The sequence below is a fragment of the Pituophis catenifer genome, unplaced genomic scaffold (genome assembly GCF_029215685.1).
Source record: "Pituophis catenifer annectens isolate HBS135680 unplaced genomic scaffold, rPitCat1.0.hap2 SCAF_13, whole genome shotgun sequence".
Classification (NCBI taxonomy): Eukaryota; Metazoa; Chordata; class Lepidosauria; order Squamata; family Colubridae; genus Pituophis; species Pituophis catenifer.
This window is the reverse complement of record NW_027256893.1, coordinates 19177156-19200096: the sequence shown is the minus strand read 5'-3', so window position 1 is coordinate 19200096 and position 22941 is coordinate 19177156. Positions and strand designations below refer to the sequence as shown.

Sequence of the window (22941 nt, the reverse complement as noted above, 5' to 3'; positions counted from 1 at the left end):
AAGTTCAATTCCGCTCGAGTAGCTTTTAAAACGGCGAACAGAGATACAAAACATCTGCAATTAAGAGAAAAGTCCGCTCTAATTAAAAGGTGGCTGGAAATGGGGGAAATGTGAAGGAAAATGAGTATGAACCTTCAGGGGGGGCAGATTGGCAGCATCCAGGTGAGCCAGGAAGAAATATTAATTGAAGCAAGGACTTTCATAGTTTCAAAAGAGCTTGTTCATCTCTTTGCTTAGCCAAAATCAACAAACCACATGTTTTACTGCAACCAGTGGTGGGATCCTGCCAGTTTTAACAACCGGTTTGGTGATCGTGCGCTTCGTGCAAGTGCACAGTTTTACAAAAACTTACCTTCCGCATTACTGCTGGGGAGTAACACAGCTGAGGCGCGGCAATCCTCTCTGCCGCGTGAATCAGCTGAGAAGATATAGGTCAGTAAAGCACAGGAGCTGATCGTTGGAGCTACCGGTTCGCCCAAACCGGTCTGAACCGGTAAAATCCCACCCCTGACTGCAAAGTGTAAAACAGTCAACATGGTGCACAAGGTTGTGCTGATGGACTCTTTGTGCTGATGGAATTTTCAGAAAAGTTTCCAGATCTAGGTTTTCAAGCTCTTTAAGAAAGAATCTTATCTTATCTTCCCTTATCTTATTGGGGAAGGTTGGTATCAGATGTTGGATTAAACCACGAACCTGGACTATATTTCATGTATCATCAGTAAAATAATGCATGGATGGGGAACCTGTGATTCTGTGGTTGTTTTGGGGTGCCATTAATCTACATCTTTGGTTATTGGCTATCTGGAAAGGATGACATTCAAGCCCAATTAAGTTGCCCCAGCCCTGAAGATCCCCAAAAGTGACTTTGGATGATGTCTTTGTTATCATTTAATTCAACCCACCCACTTTATGGCTTTCTGAGGGCTACAACTTCCAGAGTTACCACGGAGCACGGCTAGTAGTGACAGCCCTAATATATAAAATAATGTGTCCAGGCTGGAGGAGGTTAACCAAGAAGTAATTTTAGAGGCTCTTCATTTTTGAAGAACCAGTTTTCGGAGAACCACTCAACTACATAATAATCATCTGAAAGAAGAATGATGGCAAATTAAACTTACATATTTTGGATATTAATTGAAGCACATACTTGGGACGTGAGAGTCTGTGATAGTCTTATAAAGAGTGATTGCTTGGGGGCAAGAAAACAGAGAGTAGGATTTTCATCTCTGAGCTAGTACTCTGCACAATATGACCCAGCAAATTAGCAATCAAAATTCATTATTAGAGAAAGAGCATGGCGGAGCAATCTGGCTACAGGAAAATCTATCTTAAGCCCTATGCTTGAATGCAAGCTGAACGAAATAACAGAAACGCCAGAGCAATTGGGAATACCTCTTTAGATGCCTTCCCTGGATCATGAATAGTAATCATGAAGTATGACTCAGCTTACCTGCTCCAATGGGGAGAAAGCAGGAAGGGTTAGCAACCAAGCAAAACAAATTCTGGGGTAAAAGTGGTAGGAAGGAAGGGAGGGGGTAGGGAAGGAGGGAAAGAGATGGAAGGAAGGAGATGGAAGGAAGGAAGAAGAGAGAGATGGAAGAAAGGAGAGGAAGGTGGAAAGAAAGAAGGAGAGGGGGAAGGAAGGGAGGGAGGGAGGAAGGAAGGAAGGAAGGAAGGAAGGAAGGAAGGAAGGAAGGAAGGAAGGAAGGAGAGGGAGATGGAAGGAAGGAGACAAATGGAAAGAAGGAGGAAGGAAGGAAGGAAGGAAGGAGAGGAAGATGGAAGGAAGGAGACAAATGGAAAGAAGGAGGAAGGAAGGAAAGAAGGAGAGGGAGATGGAAGGAAGGAGACAAATGGAAGGAAGGAGGAGGGAGGAAGGAAGGAAGGAGAGGGAGATGGAAGGAAGGAGACAAGATGGAAAGGAGGGAGAGAGGAAGGGAGGAAGGATGAATGGGTGGATCCACTAGTAGCAGAATTCTGTGGAAGGCGAACCACCTTCCACATTTATCTGTTTTATTTATGCTTTTCCTCCAGAACAGCAAGGTGCAAAAACAGCACTCCTTCTTCCAATTTAACCCATGACCACCACCTCTGTGGAGATCAAGATGCTAAATTGGCCCCCAGGCACTTTACAGTGTTTTCTCCCAGTGTTTTCTTTTCTGTGGGAAACAGGTCCAAATGGCTCTCTGAGCGTTTAAGATTGCAGACCCCTATCCTAATACTATAGGGATCTCACACTTTTGGCAAAATGCTCCTGGACTAGGGATTACTTGGCTTTGAGATAGCTCCACAGCATCGCACAAAACAGAAGCCATTTGAAACCTACACACACGCAGGAGAAGTAAAATTGACTTTTGAGTGGAGCGAGAAAAAAAAGTCAAGAACAGCTCACCCATAATAATTTACACCATGGGTGTCAAACTCAAGGTCCGAAAGCCAGATCCGGCCTGTGGGGTGCTTAGATCTGGCCTGCAGGACCGCCTTGGAAACAGCGAAGGACCGGCCCCACAGTGCCTCTGCCAGCGAAAACGGAGCTCGGGAGGGCTGCATGCGGCCCTCCCAAGCTCCGTTTTTGCTGGCAGAGGGTTGCAGGAGGCTGTCACAGCTGAAATTGGAGCTTGAGAGCCCATTTTTGCTGGCAGAGCTCTCAGGCTGCCACAGGCACCCCCGACACGAATGGTGGAGCTGGCCACCCCCCCCCCCCAAGGTCAAACACAACCCTGATGCGGCCCTCAATGAAATCAAGTGTCAGGTTTTGATGCTATCTCAAAATAAATGAACTTCCAAACTGCCAATCTTTAAGGAAACTTTCTCTTTATTCGAGCACAGCAACCTTCGCGGTCAATATTGACCTTTGCCCCCCAATCCCTCCCTTTCCGATCCCCAATTCTCTGCTTCTCATTGGCTATCTTCCAAGTCACTCTCCTGATTCCTTTTCCGTCAGTTCACAGGAATGTTTCCCCCCTCCTCATCTCCGAGGAGACCGAATCTTCAAAGGGATTTAGCAGGCAAAAGTTCAGGCTTCATCCTCCCTTTTCTATGTCAGTGCTGAGACGCTGACATCAAGTTTAACACCCCTGATTTAAACCCTCCATCAGAGAAGGAGTAACCATAGGAGGCAGATTTGTGGGATACACGGACATTCCTGGGCTATATGCCTAGACAGATCCCCCATTTAAAATCCCATTTCATAAGCGTTCTTATTAGTTTGAGATGAGCAAAAATATGCCGATGAGGCAATTGTACAAAAAGACCTGGAAGAAATAGATTGGCCGTCGTCGAGATCAGTGGAGCGTCTGGGTCAGCAATTCAGCCAGCGAGAACTTCAGCCAACGCCAGTACATCCTTTATTTGTCATGGAGGTAAGAAGCTGCCTCCACAAGCTGAAAATCCGTAAAAGCAAAAACCCAGCCACTTTTCTGCCTGGGTTGCACAAGTATCAAAAAAAGATTAATGCCCTTCCCTCTACACACCCTCTCGGAATAGGGGAGAGCTAATTCTAGTGCTGACAAAGCTGAGCTATTGGGTTGAGACGTGCAGATCGCTTCCTTGATGGTGAAAAATCACTGGAGAGAATCCTGTTCTCTAGCTTTTGCAGTCTCGTCGTTCTCTGCCCACCTCTGAATCCTCTAGAGCAGTGTTTCTCAACCTTGGAAGCTTGAAGATGGGTGGACTTCAACTCCCAGAATCCCCCAGCCAGCACTGCTGGCTGGGGGATTCTGGGAGTTGAAGTCCACCCATCTTCAAGCTACCAAGGTTGAGAAACACTGCTCTAGAGCAGAGGTCTTCCAACTTTGGCCATTTTTAAATTCTTGTGGACTTCCAACTAGGGCATATAAAACCTTTCCCAGACCTATCCTTGAATACTGCTCACCTGCCTGGAACCTTCACTATATTTCAGACATCAATATAATAGAGAGGGTCCAGAGATATTTTACTAGAAGACTACTCAACTCCTCTGCCACCAGGCTTGAAATTTTAGGTCTGGATAGCCTCGAATTATGCCGTCTACATTCCAACCTATGCTTAGTTCATACGATTATTTACCAAAACGTCCTACCTGTAAATGAGTACTTTAATTTCAACTGTAATAACACAAGGACTATCAATAGATTCAAACTCAATGTAATTCGCTCTAATCTTGATTGTAGGAAACATGACTTCTGCAATAGAGTAGTAAATGTCTGGAACCAGTGGTGGGTTCCTCCCGGTTCGGCCCGGTTCCGCCGAGCCAGTAGTGATGACGATATGATGTCACTGAACCGGTGCCTACCGTCCCTGTCCTACTGTCCCCATTTATATGTAATCATTCTATGTGTTTATGGCTATGTTTTGCCTATTTATATCCTTTTATTTGTGCCAATTTTTTTTTCGTGTGTCCATGTCTATACCATTACTTGTTTCCTTGTACTTGTTGACAAATAAATAATAAATAAATAAATAACTCCCAGAATTCTTATAGCCCAAAATATCTGGACGGAATCAGAATTATCTGGCATTGGATCAAACTATGCACAAAAGCAGTCCGTACAATTGGGAGAAACCACATTATAAACTCCCCCTTCTTGTCATATTTGAAATTTGAGCTTTTAAAAAATGGCAGTCCTTTGGTAAACAGAGAGTATTCTTTTCTTTTCTTTTTGTGTGTGAAAAATATGAAGATCTTCCCAAATGGGGTCAAGGAGAAAAAGATTAATTTCCACACCTCAGGTCCTTATAAGCTGTTGGAAATATTTTTTTTTTAAATGCTTTTCTGACTGCTATGTCCAATTAACAAATGGTGTGTGCATGATATAGAAATCTACAGATTTCACAGCTGGGAAGTTAGATCTTAGAGTTCTCATGTTTCGTTAAGCAAATGGCCATGTCCTGTTAATTTTTACAGCATCATTCCTGCAGCTTTTTAATTATCTGGAAACCAAAAAAAAAAAACCCAGACGCTTATTATTCGTCTTAAAAGCCACACTCCAAGCGTTCTACAGTGCAAAATTCTTTTTGGATATGCCTAAGAGATCTGAAAATTATTTTAATGAACAAGGCAGTTGGTGGGAGAACAAATGAGCCACATCCACCAGACAACATGGCACAAGAAACTGAAAGTCAATAACAGAATAACGGAAGGGACCTTGGAGGTCTTCCAGTTCACCCCATACTCAAGCAGGACACCTATTCAACTTCAGACAAATGGTTGTCCAATCTCTTTTTAAAAAGCTCCACTGATGGAGCACCCACAACTTCTGGAGGCAAGTCGTTCTATTAATTAATTGTTCTGTCAGCGAGTTTCTCCTTAGTTCTAGGTTGCTTCTCTCCTTGATGAGTTTCCACCCATTGCTTCTTGTCCTGCCCTCAGGTGCTTTGAAGAATAAGTTGGCTCCCTCTTCTTTGTGGCAGCCCCTGAGATATTGGAACATTGCTATCATGTCTCCCCTGGTCCTTCTTTTCATGAAACTAGCCATACTCAATTCCTGCAACCATTCTTTCATTCATTTTGCAACCGTCGAGAGAGAAGCTTAGCTTGCTCATCAATCTCAGTTATTGATAAGGACTTTGGAGTCAAAGCCATTTATAAGATCAAATTCCACTTTTACAAAAGACAGGCGGACATTACTGTAGATCACTGTTAAGCGATCGAATTAAACACTGAAGAAGTGAACGTAATCTTAATCACACAGATCAAACCTTTAGTGCTTGGTGAGAGAACTTCTATTGTCGGGCACACTGCTAAATACATAATGCCCCAAGCATAAAATGAGTTTTATTGTTCCTTTTAAAAAAAAAAAATTCTTCCCACTCCTTTCTCCATTTCATGGGAAATTTTCAGCGTGCTTCTCCTTTTCAATATAGCCCGATAATCTTTCTAGAATGTTCTTGAGATTAGAGAAAGCCAAAGCTACCTCTGCCTTATGAATCCTGAACTTTATATTTAGGATCAAAGTCAGGTGTGTAGTTCGGTCCCGACGTAAAAATACACAGAGGATTTGGGTTCACAATTTTTTTTCCTCACTGCAGAGATGAGAGCGGATGTCACTCTTTTAATGCATAAAACAGCAAAGCGCCAGCGAGCCCGCTCATCTAACTAGCTTCTTACACTGAAAATCCTTCCTCTCAGATCTACTTTGGGGATAATTAGCTTGGTGCAGAGAAATTGCAGATGAGGTAGTCACAAACCTTGCTGGGGGGAAGAAGAAATCCTTCTCTTGCAGACACAAAATCAGCAAAGGCAAGAATTCTTCAACTGGGTTAGCTAGTTTCTGGTACGAATGCTCATGCGATGATCATCTGGTCTTTGTGCGTGTGGCAGTGCTGGAAACCGGAAGATCTGTTCTGTGAGCATGCGTGCTGGCCAGCTGATCGGTGTGTGCACATGCGCGGCAGTAACCGGAAGACTTGCCAGCCAGCGCACATGCGCGCACTGGAAACCAGAAGTAAATTTTTTGGTGTGCGTATGTCCCCTGGGCAACTCCTTTTCCCGGTCACCGCCCAGACTCCCTTTTCGGCACTTGGTGCTGAAAAGGTTCGCCATCACTGGTCTAGGATATTATGCATAAAGTCTCTTAAAGCATCTATTCATTTATCTATTAATTTTTTACGCTGCTCTCCTATACTACCAGTTGACGCCGGATGGCTTCTACGCTAGGTCAAAGGAGAGAGCAAGGTTTCTTTTTTTAAAAAAAAAATCCTCCTTTGCTTCCAATTTTCAGTTCGAGAACGCAGAACCCAATTACAGGCAAATCCGAAAGAGTCTTCAGTACAGAGATTTAATTTTATTTTTAAAGCTTCGTCAGTGTCCTCAAATCGAAAGATAGCCTTATTTCTTCAGAGTCCAAGAAATCCTCCAGCTTCACAGATGGGAGATCTCTCTTGTTTTTTAAAAAAACTGATGTCTTTACCGTAATTCAATTTTCATAAGGAAGCTTGCAGGTAACTGACACCAGAACAAAGGAAGAAGGGGAGAGGGGGAGATGATTAAAGTTACATTAATTCATGATTGGCTGACTAAATATAAAACTGCAATTCGCCTTAAGCGAGGCTTAGACTGTAAACGCAAGCTTAGATAATGCTTCTAAATATCTGTCATTCTCAAGCAGTCTACGTATGGAGAATATCAGGCATTTACTCAGCCAAGAGGTAGCTGTGATGGTGAGATGGGAATCCCTGACTGCTGCCTAGGAGCTGTGCAGGGAGTATGTCCTCTAATTAAATATGCTTTTTTTTCCCGTTACACTAAACCAACTGGACAGATTGTTGCTCTAAGCAATGGAGCTCCTCCTAATGACTATGCATCACAGTGTCCAAACGGTGGAGAGAAATGAAGCTTCGCAGGCCAAGAGCTGGATGATCCATGGACGTTCACCTGGTTCCACCATCTTCTGCGCCAACTGCTTTAGCTAATGGAACAAGGATCTTCTGCTGTAGGCTTCACTTCGCCTTCCAGCAATAAATTCATCACCGCTTTTGTCAAATAGCTGCACGTCCCTCTTTTTCCCAGTGGTGGCGTGTTGTAAAAAGAAGTCATGTCGTCCTGCACAAACAGACAAGAGTCACAAAACTGTTGAATGGAGAATGTCAGGCTTAAGTAACAACGAGGAAGAAACACGCAGATGGGAGGGGAGATCGACAGGGACAAGGCAAGCCCTCCACGTTCTCCATCTTAATTTAAAAAAAAATAAAAAAAAATTGGATTTTGACCAAAGAGGATATGGTGTGGGGGGATATGGGGCACCCTGAGAAACACAAGAAGGAAGGTGTGTATAACAAGAGCGACCATCACAGAACAGAAACAAAACAAAACAAAATACCCGCAGGCATTTCCGGAAAGATATGTGATGAATTCAAGGGAAAATAATAGTCCCAAACACAATGAGTCAGAGATTTTATGTTGCTGTAAAGAACAGCTTTAGCCTGGCAAGCCAGCAATTCATCATCCTCTAGGCCACCAGTGAGTCATGCTGTCGCTGAGGTTGGGGAGAGAGCTTGTCAACTGCAATTTGTGTTTGGTGCAGAGCAATTGTCCCACCGCAACAGCAAATGCTATTGTGGCTGCACCTGCTTACAATGACAACACGCAACCTCCCCCTGGGCGGGCTGAAGCATCTTTGGCTTTCTGGAGTGCTGATGGTAGGGAAGAGCTCTCCTAAGCTGAGGAATAGGAGGAGGAGGAGGAGGAGGAGGAGGAGGAGGAGGAGGAGGAGGAGGAGGAGGAGGAGGAGGAGGAGGAGGAGGAGGAGGAGGAGGAGGAGGAGGAGGAGGGGAAAACCTTGGAGCAGAGGAAAGAAAGGTAGCAGAGGTGGAAGATGATGATGGCAAGCAGGGCGAACCAACAGGATCAGGAAAGCTGGAAAGTGGGGATAAAGAATTGGTAAACCAGTTTTTGCAAGATAGCAAGTGCTCATGTCATCTAGCGCCAACGTCAAGGAACTTTGGAGTACACGTTTTAAACATGGACCCATCCATGGACAACACGGTCTCATCAGAGTTTTTCGCCCATGTATAAAGGGCACACTCAGACCCAGCTCCATTTCGTGCAAAAGAGTGCAAGAGAGCTCCCGTCGTTTTAGGATAGAGCTCTAACAGGAAGACAACAGTGGGATCAACTGACTTCAAGCTGGGCAATTTGATAGCTATCACACAGGGTGAGACATTTATGAGAAGCTATCCATCAAGGACATTTGCAGCTAAGACTTTTGGTTGTCTTAGATGGCTTTGGACAACTGGAAAGAGGATTTTTGTAGCAACACAACTTCTTTGGAAGGTTTGGGCTGGGGGAGAGGTAGGGTCCAGATTAGATTCTTAAATCAGGGATGTCTATGGCCATTTGGCAGAAAAAACAATGGCTACCACCCTGCCTTCCATTGAGGATTAGTATACTGCACAAGTCAAAAAGAGGGCTGTGAAAATATCTACAGACCCCTCGCATCCTGGACATAAATTGTTTCAACTTCTACCCTCAAAACAACACTATAGGGCACTGCACACCAGAACAACTAAACACAAGGACAGGTTTTTCCCGAACACCATCACTCTGCTAAACAACTAATTCCTACAACACTGTCAAATAATTTACTAAGACTGTATTACTAGTATTCTTCTCTTCATTACTAGTATCTATCTCTTCCCACTTATTAGTATAACCATGTTGCTTGTATCTTTCAATTTATATTGTTTTTATTTGTTTCCTAGAACGATTTGATAGCTTATTAGTAACCTTGACTATCACGAAGTGTTGTATTTTTTTATTCTTGATGAATGTATTTTATTTTCTTTATGTACACTGAGAGCGTAGGCACCGAAGACAAATTCCTTGTGTGTCCAATCACACTTGGCCAATAAAGAATTCTATTCTAATTCTATTCTATTGTTTGCGTGTGAGCATAAAAATGCCAAAAGTTTCTTTCTGGGTGAATTCTGCCAACCAACCCCTCGACAAAAAAGGAACGGGGAGAACAATTCAGTGACCAGAGGCTGCACAGAGATCTATAATTGAGAAAAGGAACAATATATTTCTTCCCTGATGTTCTCAATAAGGCGCTGTCATTCCTTAACATTTGAGCTCCTTGTACAGTGCAAGAGAGAAACCAAATTCCCATGAGCAATCAGGTAAAGAAGTGACGTTGTTTAGAATTTTAGCTAACTTTTTCTGTTCACTAGAAGAAAACATGGAAGGCTTCACTTCAAAGCAACATTTTCGCTTGCGTCAACCAGGAAGACAAAGCGAGACGGTGGGAGATCATGCAAAGCACAAACTTGAGAATAAGGATGATACTGACTTGTTTTTCAGTGCCTTTGGATTGAGTCTGATCTTTCTGGAACTGATTAAACGACTCTTTCACCAGTTTGTCCAAGTCCACTTTATCCTGAAACTCTAATTCGGGGTTCCTTTCCAAAATCACAGAAACAACCATCAACAACTGGAATGGGATGGTGAGAGTGTAAGGGAGGGAAGAGAGAGAAGAAAAATGTCAGAGACGCCACGCAGCAAACTGAGAAAATGTATACTACTACTAGCTCTTCTGTCTTGCTGGCCCATTCAGATGGTAAACGTCTAAAATCCTAGGGCTGGCCGCAATAAATGCAATTTCTCAAAAATGAAAGGGTTCTTAGAAGGTTGCAATGGGGCTAACACACAGTGCATAGCAAGGGAGGCGCTTTAGTTCTCTGTCTGCCATACGCCAGGTTCAACCAGTCTTTGGATTAAGAATGGGTTTATGAAAATCTCCTTCACATGAATGCCTGTTCAAAGGTTCTGTTCAGGAATCTCATCTACAGTAGTGACCAAAACTGGGGTTGAAAGGGGTTGAAAATTCAGGTGCGTCTTATATACCGAATGTAGCCCCGCCCACCCACTGACCCCCACCATTTGGCCTCTGCCGCGCAGCAGTTACCTCCTTGCAAGCAAACAGCAAGAAAAAACAGCTCCCTTCAGCTTCAGCACATCTTAATTAGCACAAGTTGATTCCATCGGCCTCCTGACTCTCAGCTGGTTTGCTCTCAGCTGTTTTGCACAGGGCTCTGCTGCTTGCTGCAAAGAGGTAAATTGCTGGAGCAGATTTTTTTTTTCCTTGTGCTAATCAAGCTATGCTGAAAACGAAAATGAAAGTAAAGCAGGCTGTTTGCTGCAAGAGGCAAAATTGTTCAGAGGGAGAGGTAGATTTCTTTTTCTTCTTTTCCTCACCAAAAAAGGTAGGTGCGTCTTATACTCTGGTGCGTCTAATACTCTGAAAAATACAGTACCTTCCCTACTGGTTCGGAAGTGCGCGTGCATGTCACATGTGATTTTAGACCCTCTGTGCATGCGCAAAGCCTTCTGCACATGCGCAGAGGGTAAAAAACAAGTTACTTCCTGGTTTTAACATCCGGGCAGGTGGGCAGAGCCTCGCTCTGCCACTGCTACCGGTTCTCCGAACCACTCACCGCCTCCACTACCGGTTCGGATGAACCTGTCCATACTGATAGCATTTCATCCCCGGATCTACCCATGGAACCACCATGAGTCAAGATAGTCTTAAGAATCATAACAACAACAGAGAGATTGTCTTTGTGTAGTTATGTTGGCTTTGGGAGACCTGCTAATATTTTTCCCAGCAAAGATGTTGGTAGGACAGAGGGTTGAATCTCCTATAGAGATTTGAGAAATTTACATTTGCTTGAAATTTGTTTACTGCTCAAGTAGTTACATATTCTTCTTCTTCTTTTTTTGTTTTTAAAGGAATGAGCAGATAAAGCATTTAATTAATACTTATCATCGTACAATACCAACCTCTACAATGATTTGCCTGTACTCTGGTTGATCTATACTTCTCAACATGTCCTCAACCAGAAGAGAAAAGTTCATTTCATACATTGTCATGTCAGACAAAGTCGGTTGCTGCAAGAATAAAGGAAGACGAAGAAGCTAAAGTGAATTTCATTAGTGGCACTAAGCAACATCCAAGGTAATAAGACTTTTATTGCTGGTTAGGCTTGGCACCCAACGTTTACAACTGTGTGCTACAAATTCAGCTTACTCACTGAGCCAGATGGCCAACCAGCCTAGCCTTAAAATAACTCCCTCAAGCATCATTAGCAAGAAAGTGAAATTACAACTCCTAGATATTGAAAAGGAAAAAGTGGTCTGAATCCCACAGATGTTGGTTTACCTGTGGCAAGTAATTCCCAGCTACTATTAACCCGTTGGGAGTCCTCTCCAAAATTTGCCAGACCCTGTCATAGAATCCACTCGGTGTTCGGTTCAAGGAGCCATCGATCTGACGCCTGTTCAGCCAGCATCTGCAGGGAGGGGGGGAGGGAATTAAAGTAAAACAGATGTTGCCAAATTGAAATAATGTAGGCACGAGTCATTACACCACGATGTTGGGCTTTTTTTAAAAAAAAGGGAGTGAGAAAGTGAACACGAATCTCTGGGATGCAAAACATTGTACAGAATGGTGCGTTACAGGTAAATATTTAATATACAGGTGGTCCTCAACTTACGACCACAATGGAGCTCAACATTTCTCTTGTTAAGTCGGTTTTGCCCCACTTCATGACTTTTCTTGCCACCGCTGTTAAGTGAATCACTGCAGTTGATGTGTAAGTAACTCGGTTGTTAAGCGAATCTGGCTTCCTTATTGACTTTGTTTGTCAGAAGGTTGCAAAAGGGGATTGCGGGATCCCGGGACACTGCAACCGTCATAAGTATAAACTGGTTGTCAAGCATCTGAATTTTGGTCCATTGGCCATGGCAGGGGTGAAATCCAGCAGGTTCTGACAGGTTCTGGAGAACCGGTAGAGGAAATTTTGAGTAGTTCGGAGAACCGGCAAATACCATCTCTGGCTGGCCCCAGAGTGGGGTGGGAATGGAGATTTTGCAGTATCCTTCCCCTGCCACGCCCACCAAGCCACGCCCATCAAGCCACACCACGCCCACCAAGACAGACCCACAGAACCAGTAGTATATTCGATATTGTTAAATTTTAAATGTCATATATCATATATTTTAGACTGTTATCTGTAACTGTTTGTTTTATCTTTTTCTTTTTCTTTTTGAAAAGGCCTTTGGGCTATTCAATAAAAGAACTACACAGAACCGGTAGTAAAAAAATTTGGATTTCACCACTGGGCCATGGGGATGCTGCAAAGGTTGTAACGGGTGAAAAACAGTGGTTAAGTCATTTTTTTCAGTGTCACTGTAACTTCGAACGGTCACTAAACGAAGTGTTGTAAGTCGAGAACTACCTGTATTTATTTTAATGTTTTAGAAGTCTAGTTTAATATTACAATTCAAGAAGGCATTAAGAGTTTTTTTTTTATCTACCCAGGCTTTATTTATTGTTTTAGCTGTTTTAACATTCCAATTCTTTTTAAATTGTGTTGTTTTAATAACATTTAAAGATTTGTTTTAACTGTTCCTGCTCTTTTACTTACACTATTGTAAGCCTCCTGAGCTATTAAGGGTGCAGACGTGTGTAAAAAAAAAAAACCCTTCCAAAATTAATACAAAATGCTCAGTTTTAGCAGACATAATATTTACTGAAGGGGTTATAAAGATTTTTGATGCATTAAACTGCTTTACCTAAGAGAACAAAGGCAATGGAACAAAACTGATCTCTTTGGGTCACAACTGAAACGAATGAATTCAAAGCTTTGAATAGTTGAAAGTTATCTTAGCTTTTTTCTATTTTCACACTCTTGTCAAGCCAGGAAAATTAAAGCACAGCTTTTAACTGCACTTAAATCTTAGTTCCCGTTGCCCTTACAGCATTAGGAGAATAATTTATTTAGGAAATTACTGTCACGAGTTCTGTTTAGCGAACATGTAAGATGAAATCTCATTTTAAAATAGCAAATTGGGAAAAAAAGATAGATCTGTTCTTCAGGAAACCCACTGAATTAAGAGAATATATATATATATATATAAAGGTGGGGATTTATCTCTTTTGCACAAAATGGCAGAATCTGAGCAAAAGACAGAATAGGCACCATTTTAAATCATCCAAATGCCTCATCAAGGACTTGATGTAAATTGATGTAAATGATGTCACATCAACATCTGAGGTACTCAAATCAGGAGCCAGAGTATTTTTTGCAAACAGATGCAACAAAGCATCTTCTATCGGCATGCACAACTACAGTAGTCACAAACCTTTTCACTAAAAGAAGGCAGAAGAGACCCAAAGCACACAAGTTATATACGTTATATACCAGAGGTGCAGCGGTGGGATTCAAAAAATGTTACTACCGTTTCTGTGGGTGTGGCATGGTTTGGTGGGGGTGGCTTGGTGGGCGTGGCAGGGGAAGGTTACTGCAAAGTCCCCATTTCCTCCCGATCAGCTGGGACTTGGGAGGCAGAGAAGAGATGGGGGCGGGGCCAGTCAGAGGTGGTATTTATCGGATCTCCGAACTACTCAAAATTTCCACTACCGGTTCTCCAGAACTGGTCAGAACCTGCTGAATACCACCTCTGCAGAGGTGCCAAACTCAAGGCCCGTGGGTTGGATCTGGCTCACAAAGTGTTAGATCGTGGTGCCTCTGCCAGTGAAAACGAAGCTTGGGTGGGCTGAGGAAGGAAGGAAGGAAGGAAGGAAGGAAGGAAGGAAGGAAGGAAGGAAGGAAGGAAGGAAGGAAGGAAGGAGAGAGGGAGGGAGGGAGGGAGGGAGGGAGGGAGGGAGGGAGGGAGGAAGGAAGGAAGGAAGGAAGGAAGGAAGGAAGGAAGGAAGGAAGGAAGGAAGGAAGGAAGGGACAATAGGCCTTAGACTTATGTAGTGCTTTTTAGCCCTCTCTAAGCGGTTTACAGAGTCAGCCTCTTGCCCCCAACAATCTGGCTCCTCATTTTACCCACTTCGGAAGGATGGAAGGCTGAGTCAACCTTGAGCCTGGTGAGATTCGATCTGCCAAACTGCTGGCAGCCGGTGATCAGCAGAAGTTAGCCTGTAGTACTGCACTCTCACCACTGCGCCACCAAGGCCACTGCGCCACATACAACTGAATGTCCTTCGATGGGCGTAAAAGCAGCAGAGAACGAAAATGTGTTTCTTCATTTTAAAGGAACTTATTGTAAACTGAAGTATATTATAGGTTCCGACACCCAAAAGAGATGATGTGAGAAAAAAGCTGTCATGAAAACAGGATCCAACGACATTGTATTTATTTATTTTTTGGAACGGAAATTAGGGCAGAAGATTAGCTGTCATGCAGGCTGTGTTTTTGATTCATGCAACGGAATCATTGGGTGCTAAACTGAAAGAAAGAGATCCCAGCTCTGGAATAAATAAGGGCTTAAGACTGTTTTCTTCAAGAATTCAATCTTTCTAAGTAGCGAGGGACTGAAAGCGACTGAGAAAAAAAAAGAAGAAGTGTGACATTTACCATCTTCTCACCCTTCTCAACAGAAAACACACACACATACACACACACACACACAATTTTATCAATAATAGCAAAAGCTGCAGGCAAATAGAAAATTAAGCAATGCCCTTGATGTGGGTGGGGTGGGGTGGGGGGTTTGGGAACAGGTGCCGATATTAGACACGCATTTATATACATAAATGTATTTGGCAGGGAATTTTGCACGCCAAATGTTCAGTTATTTTAAAAAGCATCGCTTTTTGCAAGCACCCGCGTCAAATTGGTTTAACAGACGATGTTGTCTGAAGAAGGAACAAAAAGTGAGGCCCCCAGTAAGATGACAAAAACGTTAGCAACTTTAAAATACCCCAGTTGAGAGAAGTTTGGTTTTTGCAAAACGTTCGGCCTCGCTTTTCTGTACGGGGGTTCAAACTCACGCATCTTGAAACGGAACAGAAACGAGGTGCAAAGATATCGCCCAATAAAATCCACGCTCTGATTTTAGCATACAGCAAAGATTACCTCATGTTCATTCTCAGTGCCAAATCACAGATGGGGAAATGTATAAAAGAAACATGAATGTGGAAGAAGAGCTGGGTGGAGCAGGCAGGAATACGGGTAGTCCTCGACTTACGACTGCAACGGAGCCCAACATTTCTGTGGCTAAGCGAGACGGTTGTTGAGTCAGTTTTGCCCCATGTTATTGGCCACAGTTGTTAAGTGAATCTAGCTTCCCCATTGACTTTGCTTTTCACAAGGTCGCAAATGGGGATCACATGACCCCTGGATACGGCAACTGTCATAAATATGAACCAGTTGCCAAGCATTTGAAGTTTGGTCACATGACTGTGGGAAGGCGCAACGATCATTAAATGTGAAAAATGGTCACAAGTTCTTTTATTCAGTGCCGTTGTAACTAAATTAAACAAGTGGCTGGTAAGTCAAGGACTGCCTGTAGTTGAGAATTGGTGACAAGATCTTCCATCAGAGGGAGAAATCTCGCTCCTCCAGCAATCCTCATCTCCGATCTTCCTCATCATAAATGAGGATTCTCTGGTTGTCAGGAAGAGAATACCTCCTGGTAAGTTCATTCTTCTTGCATTAACATGGGATACATCTGTTGTGGCCCACCGGCAGCCAGTGGAGCTGGAAGCAGAGTCAGACAGTGAGGAGGTTGGGGAGGAACTTGGGCCAGTCCTGGGGGCTGGGAAAAGCTCAGACGAGGGCTCTGGGTCAGAGGCAGAGAGGGAGCTAGACAGCAGTGAGGCAGAGGAACAGCTGGAACCCGTTCCCAGTGTGCGCATGCACAGAGCTGCCAGAAGACAAGAACAACTCAGAAAGCAGGTTGACTCGGGAGTAAAGCCACACCTTTGAGGTGATTGGCCCCTCTCATAGGAAACAAAAGAGGAACTAACAAGGGAGTGGGCTTTTGCAGGAAAGAATTCGTTCGTTCTGTGACTCTGAGAGACTCTGTGCCAAGTTTGGCCTTGTACTGTGCTTGGAAACAAATTACGTGGCAGCTTGCCAAGCGAGATAAAGTCTGTTGATAAATATCCCTTTGAAAAACTGTTTGGACAAACCTTGCTGACTGTGAATGAACGTAATTCACAGTCGGGTAAATAAAAACAGGTTTTGCCAGTAATTCCTGCCTCCTGCTTGTTAAGGGAGCCTAGGTCAGAACAACATCATGGGATCCCCTTTTTGGGACCTTCTGACGAGCAAAGTCAACAGGAAAGACAGATTCACTTAACAACCGGGTTACTAACTTATCAACTGCAGTGACTCACTTAACAACGGTGGCAAGAAAAGTGGTAAAATGAAGTTCACTTCACAGATTCTTTGAGGAATCTACCTGCCTCGGAGTTTTGTTTGCTATGGGTGTATTACTTGGAACCCTAACATCGTCCCCCTTAACAACATAAGTTGTGGGCTCAATTGTGGTTGTATGTCAGGGGCTACCTGTGTTTCCAGTGAGTTTCCAGTGAGTTTGTTTGGTGGCACATGAACGGAAGAGATAAGCTAATAATGATTCCAGAAGCAGCGTTGGCGCAGTGATTGGCATCCCCTGGGAAGAGAGGATAGAAGAGATTTACCGATAACAGAGCTCAACAATCAGGAGATAAATCCTGCATTGGCAGAACGGTATTTTTGAAAGATCTGGTTTTGGCTTACGCTGGCTCTCTGCCCAGTTTCAAAGCAGGCAGGCAAATCCTAATACAGGGGATGCCAACCGAAGTTAACCAAAGCTGATGCTAAAGCAAACCACCTTCGTACGGACGAGGAACAGGGAAAGAATGCTCATCTGGTGCTTCCCTCTGATTTTTTTTCCCCCCAGCTTTAAAATCAATGGGTTCAAAAGCTGGGAGGAAAAGAGAAGAAGCCTGCAATCCATCAAGTGGGGAGGCCACTGCGAGACGTGATGCTGGGAAAAGACAGTCTTACCTCCCTTGCTGCTGTGGATGAAGGATATCCAGCAGAAGCTGCTTCACTTCGCTGGGTGACATCTGGTATAAATCCACGGGGGGCATCTCCCCTGCACGGATTTTCAGTTCGTATTTCATAGCGTGCACAATCCATCTGACAAATGAAAACATCGGGGAATTATTTAGGAACCGGGAAATTGCCCTCATCCCTGCCAATAAACCAAAAGCAAAGGAATGAAAACATGAACGGCCTCGGCACGTTCAAATCATGACCGCCTCATCCTCTTTTCTGTTCAGATGCAATAGAACGGAAAACTTGAGTTGCTTTTAAAAGCAGTAGCAATAGCCCTTAGGCTTATAAACTCCTCCATAGTGCTTTACAGCCTTCTCTTAGTGGTTTACAGAGTCGGCATCTCACCCCCCCAACAATTTGGGTCCTCATTTTACCCACCTCGGAAGGATAGAAGGCTGAGTCAACCTTGAAATGGTCAGGATCGAACTGCTGGCAGTGAGCAGAGTTCGCTTGCGATGCTGCATTCTCACTGCGCCACCATGGTTCTTTAGCAATAGCATTTAGGCTTATATATTGTTCCATAGTGCTTTGCAGCACTCTCTGGGCAGTTTGCAGAGTCAGCCTATTGCCCCCAACAATCTGGGTCCTCATTTTACCGACCTCGAAGGATGGAAGGCTGAGTCAACCTTGAGCCAGTCAGGACTGAACTGCTGGCTGCAGTACTGCATTCTAACCATTGTACCAATAAGGGAGGGAGGGAGGGAGGAGGGAAGGAATTGCAATACTGTACTTTAACCACCGCGCCACCATGGATTCAGATGATTTTGGGCTTCAGCCTTCCAGAAAAAAATACCAAAGTATATGCTTCTACAGATGTAAAAGGACTATTTAGAACACAAGCAGCATATGTAATAGGTGTTAAATGATGTCATGCGTGGATAAAGACAACACGGTATGCTTAAAGGGGGATAGGAGATAATTTTTCCCGAGGAATGTCATCTTATTATTTAAAAAAAGCTAGGAAGAAAAAGCCAATCTAATCAAGATCCTGGGATTTCCTGATGAAATCTTCCACTTAAGTACTAATCAGGTTTGATCCTGCTCTGCTTTTGAGGATCAGCCCGGATTGACTGATTTGGTTATGTATTTATTTAGAGAAAGCAAAAATTGGCTTTGCTTCTGCTTATTCAAGGAAGGAAATTCTGGTTATATGCGGGAAGTCCTATTTATCGACAAGCGCAACTAGAGTTACACATTTCATTAGCCATGTTGGGGCCAAGCAAGGCGACAAGTCAACCACTTGGGAAGAAATAGTTTAGATCAGTGGGGTACTTAGATCTGGCCCACAGGGCTGCCCTGGAAACAACGAAGGACCGGCCATTGGTGCCGGCAAAAACAGAGCTCGGGAGGACCACCATTTTCACTGCCAGAGGGTTGCAGGATGCCGTCACAGCCGAAAATGGAGCTCAGGAGTGCCGCGTATGCCCCCCCCACCTCCACAAGCTCTGAGTCCCAGCTCAGCCTTCGTATTTGCGACTAATGCCGATAGAAAATTCCCAGATTCTTCTTTCCCTCCAAACCTTTTCCCTCATTCTTTCAGTAAAGATTGTTCATCGTGTTTAACAGTTAAGGCTGCCTGTCAGAAAAACCTGTGTCTATTTAGCCTGAGTCACCAAGGATTTATTTGTAAATTTCTATCTGTCTTCTAAACTCCACGCTTTAAAATAATATTAATTTCCCTGGGGGTCGCTTTCAGGTGAGAAAGCGGCTGGTGAACACATCATTATCCACTGTTTATTAAAGTTTTCAGCCACGTGCAAAATACACAAGCTACGACAAGGTTACCACAGTATATATAGTACTTCAATCCCCTCTCCATCTCCTTCTCTCTCTCTCCCTCCCTTCCCCCTTCCTTTCTCTTTTTCTCCCTCTCTCTCCTTCAATCCCCTCTCCATCTCCTTCTCTCTCTCTCCCTCCCTTCCCCTCCCTCTCTTTTTCTCCCTCTCTCTCCTTCAATCCCCTCTCCATCTCCTTCTCTCTCTCCCTCCCTCCCCCTCCCTCTTTTTCTCCCTCTTTCCCCTTTAATCCCCTCTCCATCTCTTTTTCTCTCTCCCTGTCCTTCTCCCTTCCCCCTCCCTCCCTCTTTCTTCCTCTCTTTTAATCCCCTCCTTTTCGCTCTCTCCCTCCCTCTCTCCTTCAATTCCCTCTCCATCTCCTTCTCTCCTTTTCTCTCTCCCTCTCCTTCAAATCCCCTCTCCCTCACCTTCTCTCTCTCTCCCTCCCTCTCTCTCTTTCTCTCTCTCTCTCTCTCCTTAATCCCCACTCAATCTCCTTCTCTCTCTCTCCTTCTTTCTTTCTCCCTCCCTCCCTCTCTCCTTCTCACTCGCAATGGGGACGATGGACTATTTATTTAGTTCATGATGAGGAGAACGTGACAGAAGAGAACTAAACATATCCACAAGATCCACATAACTTTATACAAAATGTCCACGGGGTTACGGCAATGACCTCACAACTGGACGAATTGAACCCCTAAAAACAAAACAAACACACACACACAAAATCCCCAACTCTGTTTTTATTTCCTCTTTTGAAAATAATCGGAAGGAAGGAATACATGAAGCACAACAATTGAGACAAAAACACCCGGGGAGCGTGGGTGGTGGAGGAACAAGAGGCCTGCGTGTATCTATGGCTACAATTTGTGGAAGACTCCCTTGCGATGCCTCATTTCAGCCGGACTATTACTCAAAGCACCCGATCAAGGGAATTTATGCAAGAGGCAGTATCAACTCCTGTTGACGGAAGCCAACTGATTGCAGTAGAAATTAAGGGGAGATTACAAAGAGAAAGAGAGAGAGAGGAGACAAAAGAAACAGCTTTAATCCTTCATTGCGTGTTTTAAAATTCTCCTCCATACCCACGCCGAGTTGTGCTAATGCAAAAATACAGAATCACATCTTTAGGGTGAGGTGGGGTGGCAAGGGACAGCTTGAAGGATTTAGGCAGATGCAAATATTCTGGTTGGCAGAGAGCTAGGCTGCTAAGGGCTTCTTCTATCTGAGGTAATGAAAAATGACACTTAAGGAAATCTTGAGGACATCACCTGTCCAAAACTGAGTGGCAGGGTGAAAGTAGGATAGTAGTTGGCAGTTACGGAGTTACGGAATGGGATGTATGCAGCATGGAAGGCAGCATACAAATGAGATTTTCTCATCGCCTCCTTCCAAAACAACCCATAAACATTTTCAATCCAAAAATACCATTTGCGGTTAGCCCTTGGAACAAAGAGAAAAAAAATCTAACTTACGGATAACAAAACTTGATGAAAAAAAAACCAACCACAGTTTAAATGGGAGGTGATTTAAGAAAGGCTGCGCTTCTACCTGACTTGCTGATTTGTTCGGCCTGATTTTATATAAAACATATGAAGAACGGTTGCAGGAATTGGGTACATCTATTTTAATAAAAAGAAGGACTAGGGGTGACATGATAGCAGTGTTCCAATATTTGAGGGGCTGCCATAAAGAAGAGGTGGATGACATATTTTCCAAAGCACCTGAAGGCAGGACTAGAAGCAATGGGTGGAAACTAATCAAGGAGAGAAACAACCTAGAACTAAAGAGACATATCCTGACAGGGAGAACAATTAAACGTGGAACAACTCGCCTCCAGAAGTTTTGGGTGCTCTATCACTGGTCAGGCTTTTAAAAAGAGACTGGACAGCAATTTGTCTGAAATAGTATAGGGTTTCCTCCCCAAACTGGGGGTTGTATTAGAAGACCTCCAAGCAGGGGAGAAATCCAGCTGATTCTGACAGGTTCTGGGGAACCGGTAGCAGAAATTTTGAGTAGTTTGGAGAACCGGCAAATACCACCCCTGGCTGGCCCCAGAGTGGAGTGGGAATGGAGATTTTGCAATATCCTTCCCCCAGGAGTGAGGTGGGAATGGAGATTTTGCAGTATCCTTCCCCTGCCATGCCCACCAAGCCACACCACTCCCACCAAGCCACGCCCACAGAACCGGTAGTAAAAAAAAATGGATTTTCACCACTGCCTCCAAGGTCCCTTCAAAACTCTGTTATTTTGTTATATATATTCCGTATTTTACTTATTACTTATTCATGAGATTTCTTTGCCGCCCGTCTTGTACCCCAATGACTGCACTCATTTTATCATTTAAAATAAGTTAAACATTAAAAAGTTATCCTCCCATTTCCTCCTACTGGCCCAATGTTGATGGATTACATCCAAAGAAACTGAAAGACGGGAGATGCAAGGTTTTGACATTGTTGTGTCAAGATACTGGATTATTTAAAAAGGAGGATGGATGAATTCATGCAAAATAAGGTTTACTCATGGTTACTAGTCACGATGACTAATAAACCTTATTTCAACTAAGTAACAAGGGCAGAAAGCTCTCTGAACATTATACAACAGGAGATCCTTCAAAACAGAGGAATGAACATTTTATTACAGTTCAAGACCAGATCATAAAACTTAAAACAACCAAATGCAATTGGGGAGCACAATAAAATTTCGTGAATTAAACACACATCACCTACTTCTCCAGAGATTGCTCTAATATCTTTGCCTTGGTGCTTCTTATTAGTGGTTCTGCAAACCGAAACTTAGCCTACGATAGTCTTTAACCGTATCTAGCAGGACTCTCCTCCTGCTCATTCATCCAGGCATATCTCCGGCCTATATATTTTAATAAAAGGATGGTATCAGAGACTCTTTAATATCTCCAAATTAATTTGCAATAATGTGCATTAACTTAAAAGGCAATTAAGGGTTCACCCGCCTGGAGACAATCCCTGATCTTAATTAGGGGGCAGCTGGCTTGTTTTCAAGCTATTGCCCAGAAATTTTGTTTATTGAAGATGTTGTAAAATATGCAAGGTGAAATAGGGGTGGGAGACGAGTGGAGCCCAACCAGTGATGGGTTGCCTCTGGTTCGCACCGGTTCTATAGAACCGGTAGTAAAACCGGCGGGAGGCTCCGCCCACCGATCCCGACATCATCAAAACGCTTCTGCACATGCGCAGAAGAGCGCGCGCAGCCCCGCTGCGAACCGGTAGTCAAGGGAAGTAAAACACACCCCTGAGCCCAACCATTGAGAAAGGATGCTCAAGATAAGGCAGAATGATGGCTAAAAATCTCCCCGATCGATCTAACTAAAAAAAGATTAAATCATGCCAACTGGACCAAAATGTATTCAATGCAGACGTTTCATTACTCATCCAAGTCACTTCTTCAGTCAAAATGAAAATTGGGTTAGGCAGTGAGTCGTTGGATTGGACTAACTCATGGCATAGCAACTGCAGGGGGGTTTCTCTCCAAAATACAATGCAATCAGAGGTGGTATTCGACCGGTTCGAACCAAAAATGCTTTTAAAAGTAAAAAAAGAGGCTCTGACGATCGCGCGACAAAGCTGTAATCATCGGAGCCTTTTTTTTTACTTTTTAAAAGCATTTTTACTACCGGTTCCGGAGAACCGGTAGTAAAAAAATGCCTAAAAAGTAAAAAAAAAGTTCCGACGATCGCGCGTCGCTCAGCTGATCATCGGAACTTTTTTTTTTTTTTACTACCGGTTCGGTGAACCAATAGCCATTTTTACTAGCGGTTCGGGCGAACCGGACCGAACCGGGAGCATTTCATCCCTGATATAAGGTATAT

At 43.7% G+C, this 22941-nt stretch overlaps 1 protein-coding gene across 3 annotated transcripts in view; it reads right to left on the bottom strand.

Moving 5' to 3' along the window:
* Positions 1-5662: 5662 nt before the first annotated feature.
* The window catches only part of PHKB (phosphorylase kinase regulatory subunit beta), a 117654-nt gene continuing 100375 nt past the window's right edge, over positions 5663-22941 (bottom strand). For all 3 annotated transcript variants that reach the window (XM_070953242.1, XM_070953241.1, XM_070953240.1), the window contains 5 exons: positions 17266-17400; positions 11637-11766; positions 11258-11365; positions 9768-9908; positions 5663-7522 (listed from right to left, as the gene is read on the bottom strand). In XM_070953242.1, the coding sequence (XP_070809343.1) occupies positions 7385-7522; positions 9768-9908; positions 11258-11365; positions 11637-11766; positions 17266-17400 (652 nt within the window). In that variant the 3' untranslated portion in view covers positions 5663-7384. The remainder of the gene's footprint in view (positions 7523-9767; positions 9909-11257; positions 11366-11636; positions 11767-17265; positions 17401-22941) is intronic.